The sequence below is a fragment of the Engystomops pustulosus genome, chromosome 11 (genome assembly GCF_040894005.1).
Source record: "Engystomops pustulosus chromosome 11, aEngPut4.maternal, whole genome shotgun sequence".
Classification (NCBI taxonomy): domain Eukaryota; kingdom Metazoa; phylum Chordata; class Amphibia; order Anura; family Leptodactylidae; genus Engystomops; species Engystomops pustulosus.
The window spans coordinates 89,583,736-89,607,633 of NC_092421.1; the positions used below are offsets into that span (position 1 = coordinate 89,583,736).

The following is a 23,898-nucleotide window of genomic DNA, read 5'->3' on the forward strand; positions in this document are numbered from 1 at the left end:
TCCCTCCAGAACCTAGAGCAGAAGATATATCCATCCCACCAGAACCTAGAGCGGAAGATATATCCATCCCTCCAGAACCTAGAGCAGAAGATATATCCATCCCACCAGAACCTAGACAGGAAGATATATCCATCCCACCAGAACCTAGAGCAGATGATATATCCATCCCACCAGAACCTAGAGCAGAAGATATATCCATCCCACCAGAACCTAGACAGGAAGATATATCCATCCCTCCAGAACCTAGAGCAGAAGATATATCCATCCCACCAGAACCTAGAGAGGAAGATATATCCATCCCACCAGAACCTAGAGCAGAAGATATATCCATCCCTCCAGAACCTAGAGAGGAAGATATATCCATCCCTCCAGAACCTAGAGAGGAAGATATATCCATCCCTCCAGAACCTAGAGAGGAAGATATATCCATCCCTCCAGAACCTAGAGCAGAAGATATATCCATCCCACCAGAACCTAGAGCAGAAGATATATCCATCCCTCCAGAACCTAGAGCAGAAGATATATCCATCCCACCAGAACCTAGAGAGGAAGATATATCCATCCCTCCAGAACCTAGAGCAGAAGATATATCCATCCCACCAGAACCTAGAGCAGAAGATATATCCATCCCACCAGAACCTAGAGAGGAAGATATATCCATCCCACCAGAACCTAGAGCGGAAGATATATCCATCCCACCAGAAACTAGAGCGGAAGATATATCCATCCCACCAGAACCTAGAGAGGAAGATATATCCATCCCACCAGCACCTAGAGAGGAAGATATATCCATCCCTCCAGAACCTAGAGAGGAAGATATATCCATCCCACCAGCACCTAGAGAGGAAGATATATCCATCCCACCAGCACCTAGAGAGGAAGATATATCCATCCCTCCAGAACCTAGAGAGGAAGATATATCCATCCCTCCAGAACCTAGAGAGGAAGATATATCCATCCTTCCAGAACCTAGAGCAGAAGACATATCCATCCCTCCAGAACCTAGAGCAGAAGATATATCCATCCCACCAGAACCTAGAGCGGAAGATATATCCATCCCTCCAGAACCTAGAGCAGAAGATATATCCATCCCACCAGAACCTAGACAGGAAGATATATCCATCCCACCAGAACCTAGAGAGGAAGATATATCCATCCCACCAGAACCTAGAGCAGAAGATATATCCATCCCACCAGAACCTAGACAGGAAGATATATCCATCCCTCCAGAACCTAGAGCAGAAGATATATCCATCCCTCCAGAAACTAGAGCAGAAGATATATCCATCCCTCCAGAACCTAGAGCAGAAGATATATCCATCCCACCAGAACCTAGAGCAGAAGATATATCCATCCCACCAGAACCTAGAGAGGAATATATATCCATCCCTCCAGAACCTAGAGCAGAATATATATTCATCCCACCAGAACCGAGATCCAGTCATACCTACAGAGGAGCCTACAGCGCAAGTCTTTTTGCCCTGAGAAATGAACAATTACATTTTGCTTTGTTTCCACCATTTTCGATACTTTTCTGGGAAAGCTGGGAGACAACCAATACGGCTACCAATACAACTCCCTCACTACATCTATCACTCAGCAGCCATGATGCCACCCAGCTTTCCCAGAAACAGATGTTTGGGAGAGAATGAATGTGACAAGCTTCCCCTGTGACACTACGACCTATGTGGCCGCTATTCACAGTATTTTGAGGATTTTTGCCTTTAGGTTTTACTTCCTGTTTTCCAATAATCAGCGCAGCCCCCGCCCACCATATACACAGATCCACGTGTGCAAGCCCCTACATGACAGCAATGCATTCTGGGCAGTTAACCCCCAAGTTACTTACATTACACCATCATGACACTCTCCTGGTATCCACAGCTACTCACCTCATACCCCATGATCCGGCACTGGCAGATAGGACCCCTGTTCTCTGCAGATCATTGCATACAGACCAAACACCCCACCTGAGATTTGGAATGCAGACTATTGCACTTCCAATGCTACGTGTTAACTTTGCACATCTGGAACTCACTGCAGAGTATTGCACCCCTCCCCTGTAGAGAGAATCTATAGCCTCATAAATGAAGCAGTAAGAAGCATCTACAGAGCATCGCATTCAAAGAAACCTACCAACCACTAAGAACTGCAGACTATTGCATCAGAGTCAAAGCTCCTAAAGCAATTAAATAATTCCTTTTTATACATCAAATCTGAAATGCAGACGGTGGCATCTCTAATATGCAAAGTATTATACACTGCAGGTAGCAGCAGGACCTCTCTCCCCCTCCTGCAGATGATTGCACCACCTACCCTGTAATGTGCCACCTGGAGGTAGTTGTAGGGCGCCCCCTTGTGGAAGGTCTTCTCTGTGTCCTGTGTCAGCCGGTACAGGGAGGGTTCCCCCATCTGCAGGCGCTCGCAGCTCAGCAGACACTCGGCCCTGTCCATCACAGCCTCCTCCAGTTGGGCCCCTTGGAGCCCACATCTGTCCCTGCACCTCAGCCGGACCCCCCGCACCTCCTGGAGGCTCCGCAGCGACCCCAAAAGTTTATCCCGAGCCTCAGCCCACTCTCCCTTGGAGAAGAGAGAGACCCCATCCCACAGCAGCTCATCCGGGGGCTGCAGGGTCAGAGAGCAGGCCAGAGGCAGGAGGAGCAGCACAGGGGCCTTCATGATGAGGGGAAGCAGGAGGAGAGGCCCTGCTGCCAAATATCACATCCCCAGCAGCCCGGGGAGGGGGCAGGAGGGGAGGAGACACAGGGGCAGGTAACAGCCAACGTGGACGATCCATGGAACGTTACAGAACTGATGTTTACAAATAAAGAAACAAAATAACAACAGCTCCGGGATACAATGTAACGACACCTCAGACACATGAAGACTGGGGCTTGTACGTTCTAAAGCAATATAAATGTATGTCATGTATAAAGTTATCTACATTAGTCCCCCAAAATATGGATAGATTTGGTTGGTGGCGCATATTATGTTCATTTATGCTTGTAACTTGTGGATGTACAAGGAATAGTTTAGCATTTAATCAAAATAAAATAAATTAAATAATCATAGAAACTTACAGAAACAGGATAGTAGCTTTTTATATAAGAGCTAGAGGGGGTATATACCTAATTTCAGAACAATGAAAGTAACATTGGTTCACACCAAAATGAATCTTTTGAAAAATGATGCGAAACTTAGGTAACTTGAATCTTGAATTGTTTGCTCATCTGCAGTTTGGTCCTTTGTTGCGAGGGGCTCTGTATTTGTCTTGTGCTTTAGTAGGTGCAAGGAAAATTAAGCATTTATGAAATTAATGAGTTCTTATAGACTTTAAAAAAATTTTTTACAATCCCAAAATTAGCAATCCCTTTAAGAAATGGAAGACCTATTTTAACTGATACAGTGTAACAAACCCTTATTTGAAACATCTTGCAAAAGTGGTTGAAAGATACACAACGGGGCACATTCACTCAAAAAGCGGTGCGCTGTGCACATGGGCATTTATTATTTTTGGCGCAGGGGGCGGCGCTGGAGCCGTGCTATATTTTTCATTTGGATGTAAGTTTGTGGCAGAGGGGATTAATAGAGTGGCGCACAAACTAGAAGGTTTCAAACTCCCTAGAGTTGCTTTTAGCTGGACTCTATGACAAATTGCGGCAAAAATTGAAAGAATAGAAGCGCCAGAAAACTGGTGGATTCACGAGCGGCGGCAAATTTTGTGCCCAAAAATGCAACAAATTGAGAGTCAAGGTGTCAGAAGGCGCAGAAAAGAAAAAAACACCGCCAGTTTTCCGTTTGAAAGGCCAAAATAAATGACCCCCAAGTGTCACGGGACTATTTCCACCTCTTCATTAATCTGGTGTAAACATAGAACTACTGATTCAAAAGTCTCATAACAAGTCTCACAGTTACTCCCGTCCCTTCTGGTGGATGTGCTGGGACTTTTTATGCATTTTGAGAAATTAGTCCATAAGAACATTTACTAAAGGGCCAAACCCACTATAATGAATGTGATGGGCAGCAGAGCTCCGAAAATAGACATGGGCCTATTTACTAAGGGCCCGGCGCCAGTTTTCTATGGTTCTTTCTAGTGTAAACCCCCTGCACAGGTGTAAGAAGTGTCGCAGCTGCACTATTCATCATGCGACACAAAACAAGGTGCGTCCGATGCTCAGTCATGAAAATTCCGGCAGAATTGTGTCACACGCCCCTTATTCACCCCTTACCGACATGTGACGTAATAGTACATCACATGCCGGGTGCATTGAGAGGGCTCTTATAGCCGGTAAATCTTCGCTGCATATTGCATATTGTCAACCCACTGACCGCTGCCGAAGCTTTAAAAAAATGGCGGTGCATGGGCGGCGTCATCGAGGAGCGGCAATCCGTTGCCATGACAGCCTCGGGTTTCCACGTTATTTCTAGAGTAAAGTCAGACAGAAACCTTTATAACATTTTTCAGACATTCAGGGGGTCATTTATTATGGATTGTCAAACGCAAAACTGGCTTTGGTTTTTTTATTGTGCGCTTCTTTTTTTTCCAACACATTTTTTGGTGCTTTTTGTGGCCCAAAAAGAGTCCAGCTAAAAGCGAGTCAAGGGAGCACTAAACCTTTCAGTCCGTGCGCCAAATCATTAGTCCCTTGCGCTACAAACTTACGTCCCACTGATAAATATAGTGCAGCTCCAGCGCCGCCCTGCGCCAAGAATAGTAAATGCCCCTCACTGTTACTGATTTCTGCCAATCTGTCACCTAAGAGAAAGTGCAGTTTTTATATTTGTGTAAATGAAAATTTTTGTGCACCAGGGGCGGGGCCGTGCCTGCCAGGGCACCCATGTTATTCTTGTTTACACCTTCTCTCTGCGAGTGATGTGAATCTGTATGTAACAGCTCAAGGCTTTATAGAAGGAAGCACAGCCCCGCCCCTGGGGAACATAGTTCATTTGCATAAATATAAAATCTCAATTTTCTTTAAAGGAAACCTACCACTTCTGAAGGTAGGTATGAGATACAAACACCGGGCACCAGCTCAGGGTGAGCTGGTGCCGGTGCTTAGTCTCGTTAGTGTTAAAACCGCGGTATCGCGGTTTTAACACTTTTGAAACTTTCTAGCAGAAACTGCTTCGGCGCTTCGTGCACACGATCGTGCGCGCGCCTACATTGGAAACGCCGCAGGCGCTGCGCGCGCACGGTCGCGCGCAGCGCCGAAGCAGTTTCTGCTAGAAAGTTTCAAAAGTGTTAAAACCGCGATACCGCGGTTTTAACACTAACGAGACTAAGCACCGGCACCAGCTCACCCTGAGCTGGTGCCCGGTGTTTGTATCTCATACCTACCTTCAGAAGTGGTAGGTTTCCTTTAAATATGGTAAACAGGAAAGTGTATAAAGTACCGTATATAATGCTGATTCATTTGTGGAGTGAACCCCTTTAAGTGTCCTCCCCCTTGTGGATGCAACAATGTATCTCTCCAGATGTTACTATTATACATTTATTGTATCAGCTCCTTCATATAACACACAAAGAGAAGATAGAATCACAATTATGAAGTATGAAAAATGTCCAGAAGATCCATCTATCCCGGTATCTAACTCTACATCTAATCCATGACAGGTCCGTTCCTCAGAACCCAAACCTCCATCGGGGCTTGGCGTAACCCAACTGGACCTTGTGGTTGAATAGAGAGACCAGTCCGAGGGATGTGTCCATGGTCACAGGTCTCTGGAGGAGCAGCAGACCATTGGCGCTGCCAGGGAGGGGGTTGTGTACATGCACCATCTTCACCATCTCCACCAGCTGCTCCATGAAGGTCTCCAGCTGGAAGAGAAGAGAGACAAGGTTATGAGTGGCACCTCCATGTGGTCCCCGTCCTGGTTTTTATTTCAATATCTAAAACCTCCCTGAATGGAAGAATCAGCCCTATGCCCTGACTGTCTCTAAATGGTTCCTGAAATACTCTGTGCTGCACTGGGTCCTGATAATATATATGCAAGTATCTCATGAGGTTTGATATAGATTATCTTGTCTAGGTCGTCTTCTTCAGCCTCACCTGACACATGTCCCTCAGGTCCTTATCTGTGGGATTTCCAGGGTGTTGGATGAGATTGATGTACGACAAATCTTGTGTCCATGGATTCCACCATGATAGGAGGGATGGAGGTTCCCTGAGCTTGTCCCACTTTATTTGGATGGCATTTCCTTCCCGTCTGGAGAAAGCAGAGCACATTGGTCTAGGACTATGCATGCTAGATATGGAGACATATATACTATAGAGTAGATTATATTGGTAAAGTGTAGGTTTTTAGTTAGAGTAAATCCTCCCATAGAGAGCAGTGGAGCCTGTGTCTCAACTGCCTCCCATAGAGAGCAGTGGAGCCTGTGTCTCACCTGCCTCTCATAGAGAGCAGTTGAGCCTGTGTCTCACCTGCCTCCCATAGAGAACAGTGGAGCCTGTGTCTCACCTGCCTCCCATAGAGAACAGTGGAACCTGTGTCTCACTTGCCTCCCATAGAGAGCAGTGGAGCCTGTGTCTCACCTGCCTCCGATAGAGAGCAGTGGAGCCTGTGTCTCACCTGCCTCCCATAGAGAACAGTGCAGCCTGTGTCTCACCTGCCTCCCATAGAGAACAGTGCAGCCTGTGTCTCACCTGCCTCCCATAGAGAGCAGTGGAGCCTGTGTCTTACCTGCCTCCCATAGAGAGCAGTGGAGCCTGTGTCTCACCTGCCTCCCATAGAGAACAGTGGAGCCTGTGTCTCACCTGCCTCCCATAGAGAACAGTGGAGCCTGTGTCTCACCTGCCTCCCATAGAGAGCAGTGGAGCCTGTGTCTCACCTGCCTCCCATAGAGAGCAGTGGCGCCTGTGTCTCACCTGCCTCCCATAGAGAGCAGTGGAGCCTGTGTCTCACCTGCCTCCCATAGAGACCAGTGGAGCCTCTGTCTCACCTGCCTCCCATAGAGAGCAGTGGAGCCTGTGTCTCACCTGCCTCCCATAGAGAACAGTGGAGCCTGTGTCTTACCTGCCTCCCATAGAGAGCAGTGGAGCCTGTGTCTCACCTGCCTCCCATAGAGAACAGTGGAGCCTCTGTCTCACCTGCCTCCCATAGAGAGCAGTGGAGCCTGTGTCTCACCTGCCTCCCATAGAGAACAGTGGAGCCTGTGTCTTACCTGCCTCCCATAGAGAGCAGTGGAGCCTGTGTCTCACCTGCCTCCCATAGAGAACAGTAGAGCCTGTGTCTCACCTGCCTCCCATAGAGAGCAGTGGAGCCTGTGTCTCACCTGCCTCCCATAGAGAGCAGTGGAGCCTGTGTCTCACCTGCCTCCCATAGAGAGCAGTGGAGCCTGTGTCTTACCTGCCTCTCATAGAGAGCAGTGGAGCCTGGGTCTCGCCTGCCTCCAATAGAGAACAGTGCAGCCTGTGTCTCGCCTGCCTCCCATAGAGAACAGTGCAGCCTGTGTCTCACCTGCCTCCCATAGAGAGCAGTGGAGCCTGTGTCTTACCTGCCTCCCATAGAGAACAGTGCAGCCTGTGTCTCACCTGCCTCCCATAGAGAGCAGTGGAGCCTGTGTCTCAGCTGCCTCCCATAGAGAGCAGTGGAGCCTGTGTCTCACCTGCCTCCCATAGAGAACAGTGGAGCCTGTGTCTCACCTGCCTCCCATAGAGAACAGTGGAGCCTGTGTCTCACCTGCCTCCCATAGAGAACAGTGGAGCCTCTGTCTCACCTGCCTCCCATAGAGAGCAGTGCAGCCTGTGTCTTACCTGCCTCCCATAGAGAACAGTGCAGCCTGTGTCTCACCTGCCTCCCATAGAGAGCAGTGCAGCCTGTGTCTTACCTGCCTCCCATAGAGAACAGTGCAGCCTGTGTCTTACCTGCCTCCCATAGAGAACAGTGCAGCCTGTGTCTCACCTGCCTCCCATAGAGAGCAGTGGAGCCTGTGTCTCACCTGTCTCCCATAGAGAGCAGTGGCGCCTGTGTCTCACCTGCCTCCCATAGAGAACAGTGCAGCCTGTGTCTCACCTGTCTCCCATAGAGAGCAGTGGAGCCTGTGTCTCACCTGCCTCCCATAGAGAACAGTGGAGCCTCTGTCTCACCTGCCTCCCATAGAGAGCAGTGGAGCCTGTGTCTCACCTGCCTCCCATAGAGAACAGTGGAGCCTGTGTCTCACCTGCCTCCCATAGAGAGCAGTGGCGCCTGTGTCTCACCTGCCTCCCATAGAGAGCAGTGGAGCCTGTGTCTTACCTGCCTCCCATAGAGAGCAGTGGAGCCTGTGTCTCAGCTGCCTCCCATAGAGAACAGTGGAGCCTGTGTCTCACCTGCCTCCCATAGAGAACAGTGCAGCCTGTGTCTCACCTGCCTCCCATAGAGAGCAGTGGCGCCTGTGTCTCACCTGCCTCCCATAGAGAGCAGTGGAGCCTGTGTCTCACCTGCCTCCCATAGAGAACAGTGGAGCCTCTGTCTCACCTGCCTCCCATAGAGAGCAGTGGAGCCTGTGTCTCACCTGCCTCCCATAGAGAACAGTGGAGCCTGTGTCTTACCTGCCTCCCATAGAGAGCAGTGGAGCCTGTGTCTCACCTGCCTCCCATAGAGAGCAGTGGAGCCTGTGTCTCACCTGTCTCCCATAGAGAACAGTGGAGCCTGTGTCTTACCTGCCTCCCATAGAGAGCAGTGGAGCCTGTGTCTCACCTGCCTCCCATAGAGAGCAGTGGAGCCTGTGTCTCACCTGCCTCCCATAGAGAACAGTGCAGCCTGTGTCTCACCTGCCCCCATAGAGAACAGTGCAGGCTGTGTCTCACCTGCCTCCCATAGAGAACAGTGCAGCCTGTGTCTCACCTGCCTCCCATAGAGAACAGTGCAGCCTGTGTCTCACCTGCCTCCCATAGAGAGCAGTGGAGCCTGTGTCTCACCTGCCTCCCATAGAGAGCAGTGGAGCCTGTGTCTCACCTGCCTCCCATAGAGAACAGTGGAGCCTGTGTCTTACCTGCCTCCCATAGAGAACAGTGCAGCCTGTGTCTCACCTGCCTCCCATAGAGAGCAGTGGAGCCTGTGTCTCACCTGCCTTCCATAGAGAGCAGTGGAGCCTGTGTCTCACCTGCCTCCCATAGAGAGCAGTGGAGCCTGTGTCTCACCTGCCTCCCATAGAGAGCAGTGCAGCCTGTGTCTCACCTGTCTCCCATAGAGAGCAGTGGAGCCTGTGTCTCACCTGCCTCCCATAGAGAACAGTGGAGCCTGTGTCTTACCTGCCTCCCATAGAGAGCAGTGGAGCCTCTGTCTCACCTGCCTCCCATAGAGAGCAGTGGAGCCTGTGTCTCACCTGCCTCCCATAGAGAACAGTGCAGCGTGTGTCTCACCTGCCTCCCATAGAGAACAGTGCAGCCTGTGTCTCACCTGCCTCCCATAGAGAGCAGTGGAGCCTGTGTCTCACCTGCCTTCCATAGAGAGCAGTGGAGCCTGTGTCTCACCTGCCTCCCATAGAGAGCAGTGGAGCCTGTGTCTCACCTGCCTCCCATAGAGAGCAGTGCAGCCTGTGTCTCACCTGTCTCCCATAGAGAGCAGTGGAGCCTGTGTCTCAACTGCCTCCCATAGAGAACAGTGGAACCTGTGTCTTACCTGCCTCCCATAGAGAGCAGTAGAGCCTGTGTCTCACCTGCCTCCCATAGAGAGCAGTAGAGCCTGTGTCTCACCTGCCTCCCATAGAGAACAGTGGAGCCTGTGTCTCACCTGCCTCCCATAGAGAGCAGTAGAGCCTGTGTCTCACCTGCCTCCCATAGAGAGCAGTGGAGCCTGTGTCTCACCTGCCTCCTATAGAGAGCAGTGGAGCCTGTGTCTCAGCTACCTCCCATAGAGAACAGTGGAGCCTGTGTCTCACCTGCCTCCCATAGAGAGAAGTGGAGCCTGTGTCTCACCTGCCTCCCATAGAGAGCAGTGGAGCCTGTGTCTTACCTGCCTCCCATAGAGAGCAGTGGAGACTGTGTCTCACCTGCCTCCCATAGAGAGCAGTGGAGCCTGTGTCTCACCTGCCTCCCATAGAGAACAGTGCAGCCTGTGTCTCACCTGCCTCCCATAGAGAACAGTGGAGCCTCTGTCTCACCTGCCTCCCATAGAGAACAGTGCAGCCTGTGTCTCACCTGCCTCCCATAGAGAGCAGTGGAGCCTGTGTCTCAGCTGCCTCCCATAGAGAACAGTGGAGCCTGTGTCTCACCTGCCTCCCATAGAGAACAGTGCAGCCTGTGTCTCACCTGCCTCCCATAGAGAGCAGTGGAGCCTGTGTCTCACCTGCCTCCCATAGAGAGCAGTGGAGCCTGTGTCTCACCTGCCTCCCATAGAGAGCAGTGGCGCCTGTGTCTCACCTGCCTCCCATAGAGAGCAGTGGAGCCTGTGTCTCACCTGCCTCCCATAGAGAGCAGTGGAGCCTGTGTCTCACCTGCCTCCCATAGAGAACAGTGGAACCTGTGTCTCACCTGCCTCCCATAGAGAGCAGTAGAGCCTGTGTCTCACCTGCCTCCCATAGAGAACAGTGGAGCCTGTGTCTCACCTGCCTCCCATAGAGAGCAGTGGAGCCTGTGTCTCACCTGCCTCCCATAGAGAACAGTGCAGCCTGTGTCTTACCTGCCTCCCATAGAGAGCAGTGGAGCCTGTGTCTCACCTGCCTCCCATAGAGAACAGTGGAGCCTGTGTCTCACCTGCCTCCCATAGAGAGCAGTAGAGCCTGTGTCTCACCTGCCTCCCATAGAGAACAGTGGAGCCTGTGTCTCACCTGCCTCCCATAGAGAGCAGTGGAGCCTGTGTCTCACCTGCCTCCCATAGAGAGCCGTGGAGCCCGTGTCTCACCTGCCTCCCATAGAGAACAGTGGAGCCTCTGTCTCACCTGCCTCCCATAGAGAACAGTGGAGCCTGTGTCTCACCTGCCTCCCATAGAGAGCAGTGGCGCCTGTGTCTCACCTGCCTCCCATAGAGAACAGTGGAGCCTCTGTCTCACCTGCCTCCCATAGAGAACAGTGGAGCCTGTGTCTCACCTGCCTCCCATAGAGAGCAGTGGAGCCTCTGTCTCACCTGCCTCCCATAGAGAACAGTGCAGCCTGTGTCTCACCTGCCTCCCATAGAGAACAGTGCAGCCTGTGTCTCACCTGCCTCCCATAGAGAACAGTGGAGCCTGTGTCTCACCTGCCTCCCATAGAGAGCAGCGGAGCCTGTGTCTCACCTGCCTCCCATAGAGAGCAGTGGAGCCTGTGTCTCACCTGTCTCCCATAGAGAGCAGTGGCGCCTGTGTCTCACCTGCCTCCCATAGAGATCAGTGGAGCCTGTGTCTCACCTGCCTCCCATAGAGAGCAGTAGAGCCTGTGTCTCACCTGCCTCCCATAGAGATCAGTGGAGCCTGTGTCTCACCTGCCTCCCATAGAGAACAGTGCAGCCTGTGTCTCACCTGCCTCCCATAGAGAGCAGTGGAGCCTGTGTCTCACCTGCCTCCCATAGAGAGCAGTGGAGCCTGTGTCTCACCTGCCCCCCATAGAAAACAGTGCAGCCTGTGTCTCACCTGCCCCCCATAGAGAGTAGTGGAGCCTGTGTCTCACCTGCCTCCCATAGAGAGCAGTGGAGCCTGTGTCTCACCTGCCTCCCATAGAGAGCAGTAGAGCCTGTGTCTCACCTGCCTCCCATAGAGATCAGTGGAGCCTGTGTCTCACCTGCCTCCCATAGAGAACAGTGGAACCTGTGTCGCACCTGCCCCCCATAGAGAGCAGTGGCGCCTGTGTCTCACCTGCCTCCCATAGAGAGCAGTGGAGCCTGTGTCTCACCTGCCTCCCATAGAGAACAGTGCAGCCTGTGTCTCACCTGCCTCCCATAGAGAACAGTGGAGCCTCTGTCTCACCTGCCTCCCATAGAGAACAGTGGAGCCTGTGTCTCACCTGCCTCCCATAGAGAACAGTGGAGCCTGTGTCTCACCTGCCTCCCATAGAGAGCAGTGGAGCCTGTGTCTCACCTGCCTCCCATAGAGAACAGTGGAGCCTGTGTCTCACCTGCCTCCCATAGAGAGCAGTGGAGCCTGTGTCTCACCTGCCTCCCATAGAGAGCAGTGGAGCCTGTGTCTCACCTGCCTCCCATAGAGAGCAGTGGAGCCTGTGTCTCACCTGCCTCCCATAGAGAGCAGTGGAGCCTGTGTCTCACCTGCCTCCCATAGAGAGCAGTGGAGCCTGTGTCTCACCTGCCTCCCATAGAGAGCAGTGGAGCCTGTGTCTCACCTGCCTCCCATAGAGAGCAGTGGAGCCTGTGTCTCACCTGCCTCCCATAGAGAGCAGTGGAGCCTGTGTCTCACCTGCCCCCATAGAGAGCAGTGGAGCCTGTGTCTCACCTGCCCCCCATAGAGAGCAGTAGAGCCTGTGTCTCACCTGCCTCCCATAGAGAACAGTGGAGCCTGTGTCTCACCTGCCTCCCATAGAGAGCAGTGGAGCCTGTGTCTCACCTGCCTCCCATAGAGAACAGTGGAGCCTGTGTCTCACCTGCCTCCCATAGAGAACAGTGGAGCCTGTGTCTCACCTGCCTCCCATAGAGAACAGTGGAGCCTGTGTCTCACCTGCCTCCCATAGAGAGCAGTGGAGCCTGTGTCTCACCTGCCTCTAATAGAGAACAGTGCAGCCTGTGTCTCACCTGTCTCCCATAGAGAGCAGTGGAGCCTGTGTCTCACCTGCCTCCCATAGAGAACAGTGGAGCCTCTGTCTCACCTGCCTCCCATAGAGAGCAGTGGAGCCTGTGTCTCACCTGCCTCCCATAGAGAACAGTGGAGCCTGTGTCTCACCTGCCTCCCATAGAGAGCAGTGGCGCCTGTGTCTCACCTGCCTCCCATAGAGAGCAGTGGAGCCTGTGTCTTACCTGCCTCCCATAGAGAGCAGTGGAGCCTGTGTCTCAGCTGCCTCCCATAGAGAACAGTGGAGCCTGTGTCTCACCTGCCTCCCATAGAGAACAGTGCAGCCTGTGTCTCACCTGCCTCCCATAGAGAGCAGTGGCGCCTGTGTCTCACCTGCCTCCCATAGAGAGCAGTGGAGCCTGTGTCTCACCTGCCTCCCATAGAGAACAGTGGAGCCTCTGTCTCACCTGCCTCCCATAGAGAGCAGTGGAGCCTGTGTCTCACCTGCCTCCCATAGAGAACAGTGGAGCCTGTGTCTTACCTGCCTCCCATAGAGAGCAGTGGAGCCTGTGTCTCACCTGCCTCCCATAGAGAGCAGTGGAGCCTGTGTCTCACCTGTCTCCCATAGAGAACAGTGGAGCCTGTGTCTTACCTGCCTCCCATAGAGAGCAGTGGAGCCTGTGTCTCACCTGCCTCCCATAGAGAGCAGTGGAGCCTGTGTCTCACCTGCCTCCCATAGAGAACAGTGCAGCCTGTGTCTCACCTGCCCCCATAGAGAACAGTGCAGGCTGTGTCTCACCTGCCTCCCATAGAGAACAGTGCAGCCTGTGTCTCACCTGCCTCCCATAGAGAACAGTGCAGCCTGTGTCTCACCTGCCTCCCATAGAGAGCAGTGGAGCCTGTGTCTCACCTGCCTCCCATAGAGAGCAGTGGAGCCTGTGTCTCACCTGCCTCCCATAGAGAACAGTGGAGCCTGTGTCTTACCTGCCTCCCATAGAGAACAGTGCAGCCTGTGTCTCACCTGCCTCCCATAGAGAGCAGTGGAGCCTGTGTCTCACCTGCCTTCCATAGAGAGCAGTGGAGCCTGTGTCTCACCTGCCTCCCATAGAGAGCAGTGGAGCCTGTGTCTCACCTGCCTCCCATAGAGAGCAGTGCAGCCTGTGTCTCACCTGTCTCCCATAGAGAGCAGTGGAGCCTGTGTCTCACCTGCCTCCCATAGAGAACAGTGGAGCCTGTGTCTTACCTGCCTCCCATAGAGAGCAGTGGAGCCTCTGTCTCACCTGCCTCCCATAGAGAGCAGTGGAGCCTGTGTCTCACCTGCCTCCCATAGAGAACAGTGCAGCGTGTGTCTCACCTGCCTCCCATAGAGAACAGTGCAGCCTGTGTCTCACCTGCCTCCCATAGAGAGCAGTGGAGCCTGTGTCTCACCTGCCTTCCATAGAGAGCAGTGGAGCCTGTGTCTCACCTGCCTCCCATAGAGAGCAGTGGAGCCTGTGTCTCACCTGCCTCCCATAGAGAGCAGTGCAGCCTGTGTCTCACCTGTCTCCCATAGAGAGCAGTGGAGCCTGTGTCTCAACTGCCTCCCATAGAGAACAGTGGAACCTGTGTCTTACCTGCCTCCCATAGAGAGCAGTAGAGCCTGTGTCTCACCTGCCTCCCATAGAGAGCAGTAGAGCCTGTGTCTCACCTGCCTCCCATAGAGAACAGTGGAGCCTGTGTCTCACCTGCCTCCCATAGAGAGCAGTAGAGCCTGTGTCTCACCTGCCTCCCATAGAGAGCAGTGGAGCCTGTGTCTCACCTGCCTCCTATAGAGAGCAGTGGAGCCTGTGTCTCAGCTACCTCCCATAGAGAACAGTGGAGCCTGTGTCTCACCTGCCTCCCATAGAGAGAAGTGGAGCCTGTGTCTCACCTGCCTCCCATAGAGAGCAGTGGAGCCTGTGTCTTACCTGCCTCCCATAGAGAGCAGTGGAGACTGTGTCTCACCTGCCTCCCATAGAGAGCAGTGGAGCCTGTGTCTCACCTGCCTCCCATAGAGAACAGTGCAGCCTGTGTCTCACCTGCCTCCCATAGAGAACAGTGGAGCCTCTGTCTCACCTGCCTCCCATAGAGAACAGTGCAGCCTGTGTCTCACCTGCCTCCCATAGAGAGCAGTGGAGCCTGTGTCTCAGCTGCCTCCCATAGAGAACAGTGGAGCCTGTGTCTCACCTGCCTCCCATAGAGAACAGTGCAGCCTGTGTCTCACCTGCCTCCCATAGAGAGCAGTGGAGCCTGTGTCTCACCTGCCTCCCATAGAGAGCAGTGGAGCCTGTGTCTCACCTGCCTCCCATAGAGAGCAGTGGCGCCTGTGTCTCACCTGCCTCCCATAGAGAGCAGTGGAGCCTGTGTCTCACCTGCCTCCCATAGAGAGCAGTGGAGCCTGTGTCTCACCTGCCTCCCATAGAGAACAGTGGAACCTGTGTCTCACCTGCCTCCCATAGAGAGCAGTAGAGCCTGTGTCTCACCTGCCTCCCATAGAGAACAGTGGAGCCTGTGTCTCACCTGCCTCCCATAGAGAGCAGTGGAGCCTGTGTCTCACCTGCCTCCCATAGAGAACAGTGCAGCCTGTGTCTTACCTGCCTCCCATAGAGAGCAGTGGAGCCTGTGTCTCACCTGCCTCCCATAGAGAACAGTGGAGCCTGTGTCTCACCTGCCTCCCATAGAGAGCAGTAGAGCCTGTGTCTCACCTGCCTCCCATAGAGAACAGTGGAGCCTGTGTCTCACCTGCCTCCCATAGAGAGCAGTGGAGCCTGTGTCTCACCTGCCTCCCATAGAGAGCCGTGGAGCCCGTGTCTCACCTGCCTCCCATAGAGAACAGTGGAGCCTCTGTCTCACCTGCCTCCCATAGAGAACAGTGGAGCCTGTGTCTCACCTGCCTCCCATAGAGAGCAGTGGCGCCTGTGTCTCACCTGCCTCCCATAGAGAACAGTGGAGCCTCTGTCTCACCTGCCTCCCATATAGAACAGTGGAGCCTGTGTCTCACCTGCCTCCCATAGAGAGCAGTGGAGCCTCTGTCTCACCTGCCTCCCATAGAGAACAGTGCAGCCTGTGTCTCACCTGCCTCCCATAGAGAACAGTGCAGCCTGTGTCTCACCTGCCTCCCATAGAGAACAGTGGAGCCTGTGTCTCACCTGCCTCCCATAGAGAGCAGCGGAGCCTGTGTCTCACCTGCCTCCCATAGAGAGCAGTGGAGCCTGTGTCTCACCTGTCTCCCATAGAGAGCAGTGGCGCCTGTGTCTCACCTGCCTCCCATAGAGATCAGTGGAGCCTGTGTCTCACCTGCCTCCCATAGAGAGCAGTAGAGCCTGTGTCTCACCTGCCTCCCATAGAGATCAGTGGAGCCTGTGTCTCACCTGCCTCCCATAGAGAACAGTGCAGCCTGTGTCTCACCTGCCTCCCATAGAGAGCAGTGGAGCCTGTGTCTCACCTGCCTCCCATAGAGAGCAGTGGAGCCTGTGTCTCACCTGCCCCCCATAGAAAACAGTGCAGCCTGTGTCTCACCTGCCCCCCATAGAGAGTAGTGGAGCCTGTGTCTCACCTGCCTCCCATAGAGAGCAGTGGAGCCTGTGTCTCACCTGCCTCCCATAGAGAGCAGTAGAGCCTGTGTCTCACCTGCCTCCCATAGAGATCAGTGGAGCCTGTGTCTCACCTGCCTCCCATAGAGAACAGTGGAACCTGTGTCGCACCTGCCCCCCATAGAGAGCAGTGGCGCCTGTGTCTCACCTGCCTCCCATAGAGAGCAGTGGAGCCTGTGTCTCACCTGCCTCCCATAGAGAACAGTGCAGCCTGTGTCTCACCTGCCTCCCATAGAGAACAGTGGAGCCTCTGTCTCACCTGCCTCCCATAGAGAACAGTGGAGCCTGTGTCTCACCTGCCTCCCATAGAGAACAGTGGAGCCTGTGTCTCACCTGCCTCCCATAGAGAGCAGTGGAGCCTGTGTCTCACCTGCCTCCCATAGAGAACAGTGGAGCCTGTGTCTCACCTGCCTCCCATAGAGAGCAGTGGAGCCTGTGTCTCACCTGCCTCCCATAGAGAGCAGTGGAGCCTGTGTCTCACCTGCCTCCCATAGAGAACAGTGGAACCTGTGTCTCACCTGCCTCCCATAGAGAGCAGTAGAGCCTGTGTCTCACCTGCCTCCCATAGAGAGCAGTGGCGCCTGTGTCTCACCTGTCTCCCATAGAGAACAGTGCAGCCTGTGTCTCACCTGCCTCCCATAGAGAGCAGTGGAGCCTGTGTCTCACCTGCCTCCCATAAAGAGCAGTGGAGCCTGTGTCTCACCTGCCTCCCATAGAGAGCAGTGGAGCCTGTGTCTCACCTGCCTCCCATAGAGAGCAGTGGAGCCTGTGTCTCACCTGCCTCCCATAGAGAGCAGTGGAGCCTGTGTCTCACCTGCCTCCCATAGAGAGCAGTGGAGCCTGTGTCTCACCTGCCTCCCATAGAGAGCAGTGGAGCCTGTGTCTCACCTGCCTCCCATAGAGAGCAGTGGAGCCTGTGTCTCACCTGCCCCCATAGAGAGCAGTGGAGCCTGTGTCTCACCTGCCCCCCATAGAGAGCAGTAGAGCCTGTGTCTCACCTGCCTCCCATAGAGAACAGTGGAGCCTGTGTCTCACCTGCCTCCCATAGAGAGCAGTGGAGCCTGTGTCTCACCTGCCTCCCATAGAGAACAGTGGAGCCTGTGTCTCACCTGCCTCCCATAGAGAACAGTGGAGCCTGTGTCTCACCTGCCTCCCATAGAGAACAGTGGAGCCTGTGTCTCACCTGCCTCCCATAGAGAGCAGTGGAGCCTGTGTCTCACCTGCCTCTAATAGAGAACAGTGGAGACTGTGTCTCACCTGCCTCCCCATGACACTTACTTGTTGAGAGCCAACTTGGGATAGGCCAGAGGTCCCCATGTCACTGTGCCAATGTAATTTAAAGGGACACGAAAGACGTGAGATCTACCGAGCTCCACAAAGTCGTAGTAGCAGATGAGAAGCGACCGGTCGCAGATACAAGCGAGCACCTCCCGCTCGGTGCCCCAGTGACTCAACCTGCAGGAGACAAAACCGGTGAGAAAATGTTGGGTCCAACGTCCGGGATCTATGATCTAGAATTGTAGTTACTGGGCCAGGATCCAGGTGCTCCTCATCTTCCCGTCTTCTTCTGGAGATAGGTGGCTCTGGATGTCCTTCATGGCTTGCTCGACCAACGTGGGCTACAGGAGGACAAAAACATTTGGGTGAAATCCACCTACCCAAAGCTAACAAGGAGATCTTTACCTTATGGTCCGACCCAAGAAGATCAGTCCTTCTACAGGTCATTGGTTTGGAAGACACTTTAGACAAATCCTCTCCACTACTTACATGGGAATCGGAGCTAAATAAATTTGTGCTCTGAATGGTCACAAACATATCGCAGAGTAGTGAAGACTCCTAAATGTATGAATTTCTTCCATCGTGAGGCGGAATCTAACATCGGAAAGGCTAAGCCGCATCTTTCCTGTGTCTTCACATCTTCTGGAGACACATGGTCCCATATATGAGGGTCCTATCCTAGCACTGTGCCTTTCCGGACCCTGCCATAAGCCCGTTCTCCAGTCTTCTCCCTCCCAGGCCTCGCTCTTTCCTCATATCCTTCAGCCAGAACCTTAACCTCCTTTGTATTTCTATCTACCAAGATGATCATCACCAGCTGCTATGGGGCCCACAGTGTCAGGGGGCCCGTCATTCAGTCTAGCTACGCCCCCGCAGATATAATACTCCATGATAATGCTGTATTCCCATGTCTATGCACCGTCCATTCAGTGACTGACTCTTTCCCCCGGGGACAGTTGGCACTTTGGTCGCTGCCCATAAATCCCTTCCCCATCCCCCCGGTTGTTCCTACTTTAATTTTTTTTATTATGCTACTAGATGTACAGAGATAGATGACCCCATGTCACGTGTCTCAGCACCAGGCCCCCCGGCGCACCAGTCCCTGCACATTACAGTTACTATACCACATGTTCCTCCTTATTATCACTGGCACTTTTCAGCCTTTATTCCTGGTTAGTTTGTAGACGTTTCTTTTGTTACTTTCTATTTGTTTTATGTTTTAGAAACAAAACCCTTTGAGAAAAACCTTTGGGAGACATGAGCCCGTCCGGGGGTCGGAGATTTGGGTCCAGCAGTAAGAAGTAGAAGGTTGTAGGAAATATAATTAACCCCTGAGAAGGTCCATCTTGTCTCCACTGATTCCAGTCTAGTGACAGAAGAAGCGATGGCGACACAAACCCTGGGCACGTAACCACTGAGCCAATGCCTGGGATACATGATGCCAGCGCTGATGAGACTGGAAGCAGAGAGGTCTAGGGAGGAGGATCGATAATTTCATCAGAGCCATTTATTATAGGCTGGTGATGTACATTTGGGATCTCATCCATTTCTATCCAAAAGGACTGGAAATCCCTGAGACCAACAATCATACAAAGCAAACTGTAGTAGAGCCCCCTCCCAGATAACTGATATGAATACAAGTCTCCCATATACAGCTATATACCTGTCATATACAAAAACAAACTGCCCTCAGCCACCACCAGGGGGAGCTTGTGCATAGGAATGAATAAAGCTTACACTGAGCTACCCCTAGTGGCCGCTACCTGAAAATGCAGCAGCTAAAGTGAACCCTGAATCATCTGTGTAGGACCCCAGGAGCCCACGGCTGCCATTACTGATGATTGAGAAAACGCGGCTCATTGGACAAAACAATAATAGTGGAAAATACATCAGAGACGCCAAGAAGAGAAAGACCCGCAGTTACCCGGAATATGAAGTAATCCTCGTCCACAGGTTTCGGTGTTCTTTCTGGATCAATGTACTGTGGGGTGTAGGATGCTCGGGGCGCCAGGGTGTACATTGGGTGGCTGGATATTTTGGGGTCCACGCTGTCAGTGGGCGGTGAGGTCTCGTTGGGCTTCTCCTCGGGGCTCATTTCTGTATATCCAGTGATGTAATGTTTGGTTTATTATACGTCTATATACTATATACTTCGCTCTCTCTCAGTCTCTTGCTGTCACTTTCAGTCCCCAGATTTGCCTTGTCCTCAGCGTCTCTCCTGCTGTCTCTGTGATGTCTCTGCGACTGCGCTGTGATGTCTCTGTGGCTGCGCTGTGACGTCTCTGTGATGTCTCTGTGGCTGCGCTGTGACGTCTCTGTGATGTCTCTGTGGCTGCGTTGTGACGTCTCTGTGATGTCTCTGTGGCTGCGCTGTGATGTCTCTGTGATGTCTCTGTGGCTGCACTGCGATGTCTCTGTGATGTCTCTGTGGCTGCACTGCGATGTCTCTGTGATGTCTCTGTGGCTGCGCTGTGACGTCTCTGTGATGTCTCTGTGGCTGCGTTGTGACGTCTCTGTGATGTCTCTGTGGCTGCGCTGTGATGTCTCTGTGATGTCTCTGTGGCTGCACTGCGATGTCTCTGTGATGTCTCTGTGATGTCTCTGTGGCTGCGCTGTGATGTCTCTGTGATGTGACTGCAGGTGTCTCTTACCTCGCAGTTCTCTGTCTCTTTCTGTATTGGTGAAGCAGGAAGTAGGATAAAGGAAACCGGTTCCTCCAGTACCGGACTCTAGAGCCCCCCCCCCGGCACACAATGCCCTGGTGCACTGGACTGTGTACACAGAGTGTCACCCTGCACACACCTCACAACTTTTGGGCGAGGTATAATACTCCTTAATGCAACTCTGCAACATATAAAACCCCTCTATAATATTATCCTCCTGTTACATTTGGTTTTACACTTTTATTTATCTCCCCAAACTTACACATAATCCTATCTGTACCCCTACCCCCACCCCTCCTCACATGGTGTGGTCCCTGCTCTCCAGCCTCCTCCTGTCCCATAGAGTCCCATGAATCTTGGAGTCCCCATCATACTTACATCAGTCATGTCAGGTGATGAAACCTCGGCGGGATCCATGGCCGGATCTTACTGTCAGGATCGGAGGTTGTGGATCCTCTGAACCACCGCGGCGATGACATAAGCCGACACCTGGGACCGGGATCTAATAGGCACGCGGTTTTCACCAGAGCCGCGGCAAAGCAGGATGGACTTGCTGCAGCGTGGTGCCACCAGGTGGTTCCACAGGTGTGACTTGTCCGCGGTGGCAGCTTTCTCTAAGGCACAAGGCACAAAGATCCGGCGGCTGCGCAGGGAGAGGCGGGTTTATCTAGGTTTCTGGGAAAGGACCAGCGCCAATCAGCAGTGTGCTGGCCCTTTAAATTTCCTGGAGCCAGCGCGCGCCCTAGGAGAGGGGGACGGGAATCCCAAACAGGGAGATGTGAGCAGCACAAGCGCCCGCGGGCACCGAGGGGCACCCATGACACCTATGTCACTATATACACCTTTACCTGTGTCTGTCTCTCTCCATCTGACCTCTCTCTCCGCCACATTTACGGAGCTCCTTGCACTAGATTTTTGTTGGACTTTGGTCTTTTTGGTGCAAACTCCCGGCACAGGTTTATAAGAAGTGTCAGACACATTCGGGTTGTATTAAGAAAAAGTGGAAGTCCAGCAACGGCCAAGTCCAAATGAATGAAAAAATATATATGAAAATATAATCATGGCGCCAAGAGAAAAACACGTGGAAACTGACGCATTTCGCATCGGGATGATTCTTAGTCGTACCCCCCTGGGGCTCCAGACCCTCCCCGGAAGGTGACGTCATCCAACATGGCACAAAGTGTATCACAGAATTAGAGAGAAATAGGGGAAAGTCTCATAGAAGTTACGGACATGTCAGGTTCCGATCTTACAAACCACAATGGGGCACATTTATTAAGTGTCTGAAAGTCAGAATATTTCCAGTTGCCCATGGCAACCAATCACAGCTCCGCTTTAAAATATTCATGATGTGAGACACTGAAGGGGTTAACTGTGGATGGGCGGTATGTTTCCCCTAGGTTTTCCTATTATGCAAGGCCTTAGTGCTGAGGTTGTGTTATCCAGCACCTTGGACACAGGTGGTGGGAACAGCCCAATCAGCCTGCATAAAGCCGCTGAGCAGAGCTGAGAGTGTTGTCTCTCTGACAGGAGGCTGGACAGCACGCAGCCCTGACCTCTGTGCCTGAAACAGCAAAGTATTTTTGTTAGCGGTGAGTTAGAGAATCACTGTATAGTTAGCACCCTGACGGGTAGGATATTATTTGTTTTGATGCCTGAATGTGACGGCTGTTTTATTTTGTTTCTGCTGCAATAAACGCAGGCGAGACCTGTTTTGGACTGTACCTTGGTGTCACTGTCTTGAACTGCATCCCAGCACCCCGCTACCACGGTCTCTACTGGGCCAAATCTCCCACATATGGTGCTTCGGATTGCGGGCAGTTCAAAAGACATACACCTGAAAGGCTCGCTACATCCTGCAACAGTGCATGGCCTGGGTGAAAACAGCAGGCAAAGTGCAGGATAAAGCCAAGATGGAGGACTTTATTAAATACCTGCAAGAGGAGGCCAGAGCTAATCGGCAGCAGCAGCAAGCCATGCTCCAGCAGCAGGAGGAGAGGTCCCGCCAGCAGCAAGCCATGCTCCAGCAGCAGGAGGAGAGGTCCCGCCAGCAGCAAGCCATGCTCCAGCAGCAGGAGGAGAGGTCCCGCCAGCAGCAAGCCATGCTCCAGCAGCAAGAGGAGAGGTCCCGTCAGCAGCTAGCCATGCTCCAGCAGCAGGAGGAGAGGTCCCGCCAGCAGCAAGCCATGCTCCAGCAGCAGGAGGAGAGGTCCCGCCAGCAGCAAGCCATGCTCCAGCAGCAGGAGGAGAGGTCTCGCCAGCAGCAAGCCATGCTCCAGCAGCAGGAGGAGAGGTCCCGCCAGCAGCAGGAAGAGTCCCGAGCCATGTTCCAGCTGCAGGAGGAGAGGTCCCGCCAGCAGCAAGCCATGCTCCAGCAGCAGGAGGAAAGGTCCCGCCAGCAGCAAGCCATGCTCCAGCAGCAGGAGGAGAGGTCCCGCCAGCAGCAGGAAGAGTCCCGGGCTGATCGGCAGCTGCAGCAAGCCATGCTCCAGCAACAGCAGGAAGAGTCCCGAGCCATGGTCCAGCTAATGATGGAAAAGTTTTCCGGCATTATGGCAGCACCACAAGCAACGGCTACTGAGGGGTCCCATACTGGTTTGCAAGGGTACCCGGTTGTCCAGCGTTCCGCACGGGCTGCAGTACAAAAGGCTTTACAAAAGATGACGGCGACCGACGATGTGGAGGCGTATCTCACTGTGTTCGAGCGAGTAGCTGGGCGAGAGGAGTTACCAGCCGAGCAGTGGGCAGATGTCCTGGCACCGTTCCTGACAGGTGAATCGCAGAAGGCTTACTACGACCTGAGTGAAACGGTGGCCCGTGAGTACCCCCAGCTAAAGGCGGAGATTCTGGCTCGTCTTGGGGTCACCATACAAGTTCGTTCCAGCCGGGTCCACCAGTGGGCATACTCTGAAAAACTACCCCCGCGCTCCCAAATGCATGACCTGATCCATCTTGTCCGGAAGTGGCTACAACCAGAGGACTGCACCCCAGCACAGATGGTAGAGAGAGTGGTTCTTGACAAGTTCACCCGTTCTCTGCCCTCTCGGCTCCAGCGATGGGTTGGACAGGCCGGTCCCACAAATGCTGAGGAACTCGTGTCCCTAGTAGAGAGATATCGGGCTACGGAGGATCTTCTACTTACCTCTCCCACACGAAGCAGTGCCAGTGTCAGGGTCACCAAACCATCTGGTAAGATTGCTACTGCAGAAAAGGGGAGACAGGTCAGGTTGGGAGGGGGTTCATTGGGGGGCTCGGATACACAGAAACCCAACGAGGCCCGTGACAGAGGTCACAGTCGTATCCTGTGCTGGCGATGCCATGAAATGGGCCATATTGCTGCCGACTTACTGCCCCGGTGTCCCACTTCAGGAGTCCTCTGGTCCCGTTACCAATCATAGAGGTGCCGCTTGAACGGATTGCAATGGATTTGGTTGGCCCCATAGTCAAGTCCACAAGGGTCACCAGTACATCCTGGTTATCCTGGACTACGCTACGCGGTATCCAGAGGCAATACCGTTAAGGAACACCTCCTCCAAAAACATTGCTAGGGAGCTGTTCCAGGTATTCTCCTGTAATGGCCTCCCCAAGGAAATCTTGACTGACCAGGGTACCCCATTCATGTCTAGAGTAATGAAGGAGATGTGTAAGTTACTGCAGGTTAAACAGCTCCGCACCTCTGTGTATCATCCTCAGACAGATGGCCTGGTCGAGAGGTTTAATAAGACCTTGA

General features: G+C 53.0%; 2 protein-coding genes across 2 annotated transcripts in view; both read right to left on the minus strand.

The window, feature by feature from the left end:
• The window catches only part of P3H3 (prolyl 3-hydroxylase 3), a 33,506-nt gene extending 30,756 nt beyond the window's left edge, over positions 1 to 2,750 (minus strand). The window contains exon 1 of the mRNA XM_072129610.1: positions 2,317 to 2,750. Within this exon, the coding sequence (XP_071985711.1) occupies positions 2,317 to 2,679 (363 nt within the window). The 5' untranslated portion in view covers positions 2,680 to 2,750. The remainder of the gene's footprint in view (positions 1 to 2,316) is intronic.
• A 2,728-nt stretch (positions 2,751 to 5,478) lies between these two features.
• Positions 5,479 to 20,214, minus strand: LOC140105762 (tumor protein p63-regulated gene 1-like protein). The gene is made up of 6 exons (XM_072129829.1): positions 20,157 to 20,214; positions 19,430 to 19,602; positions 17,755 to 17,846; positions 17,506 to 17,682; positions 6,051 to 6,207; positions 5,479 to 5,818 (listed from the first exon to the last, which is right to left on the minus strand). The coding sequence occupies exons 2-6, from the start codon at positions 19,598 to 19,600 to the stop codon at positions 5,624 to 5,626; spliced, it is 792 nt and encodes a 263-aa protein (XP_071985930.1). The 5' UTR covers positions 19,601 to 19,602; positions 20,157 to 20,214; the 3' UTR covers positions 5,479 to 5,623.
• Between the last annotated feature and the right edge of the window lie 3,684 nt (positions 20,215 to 23,898).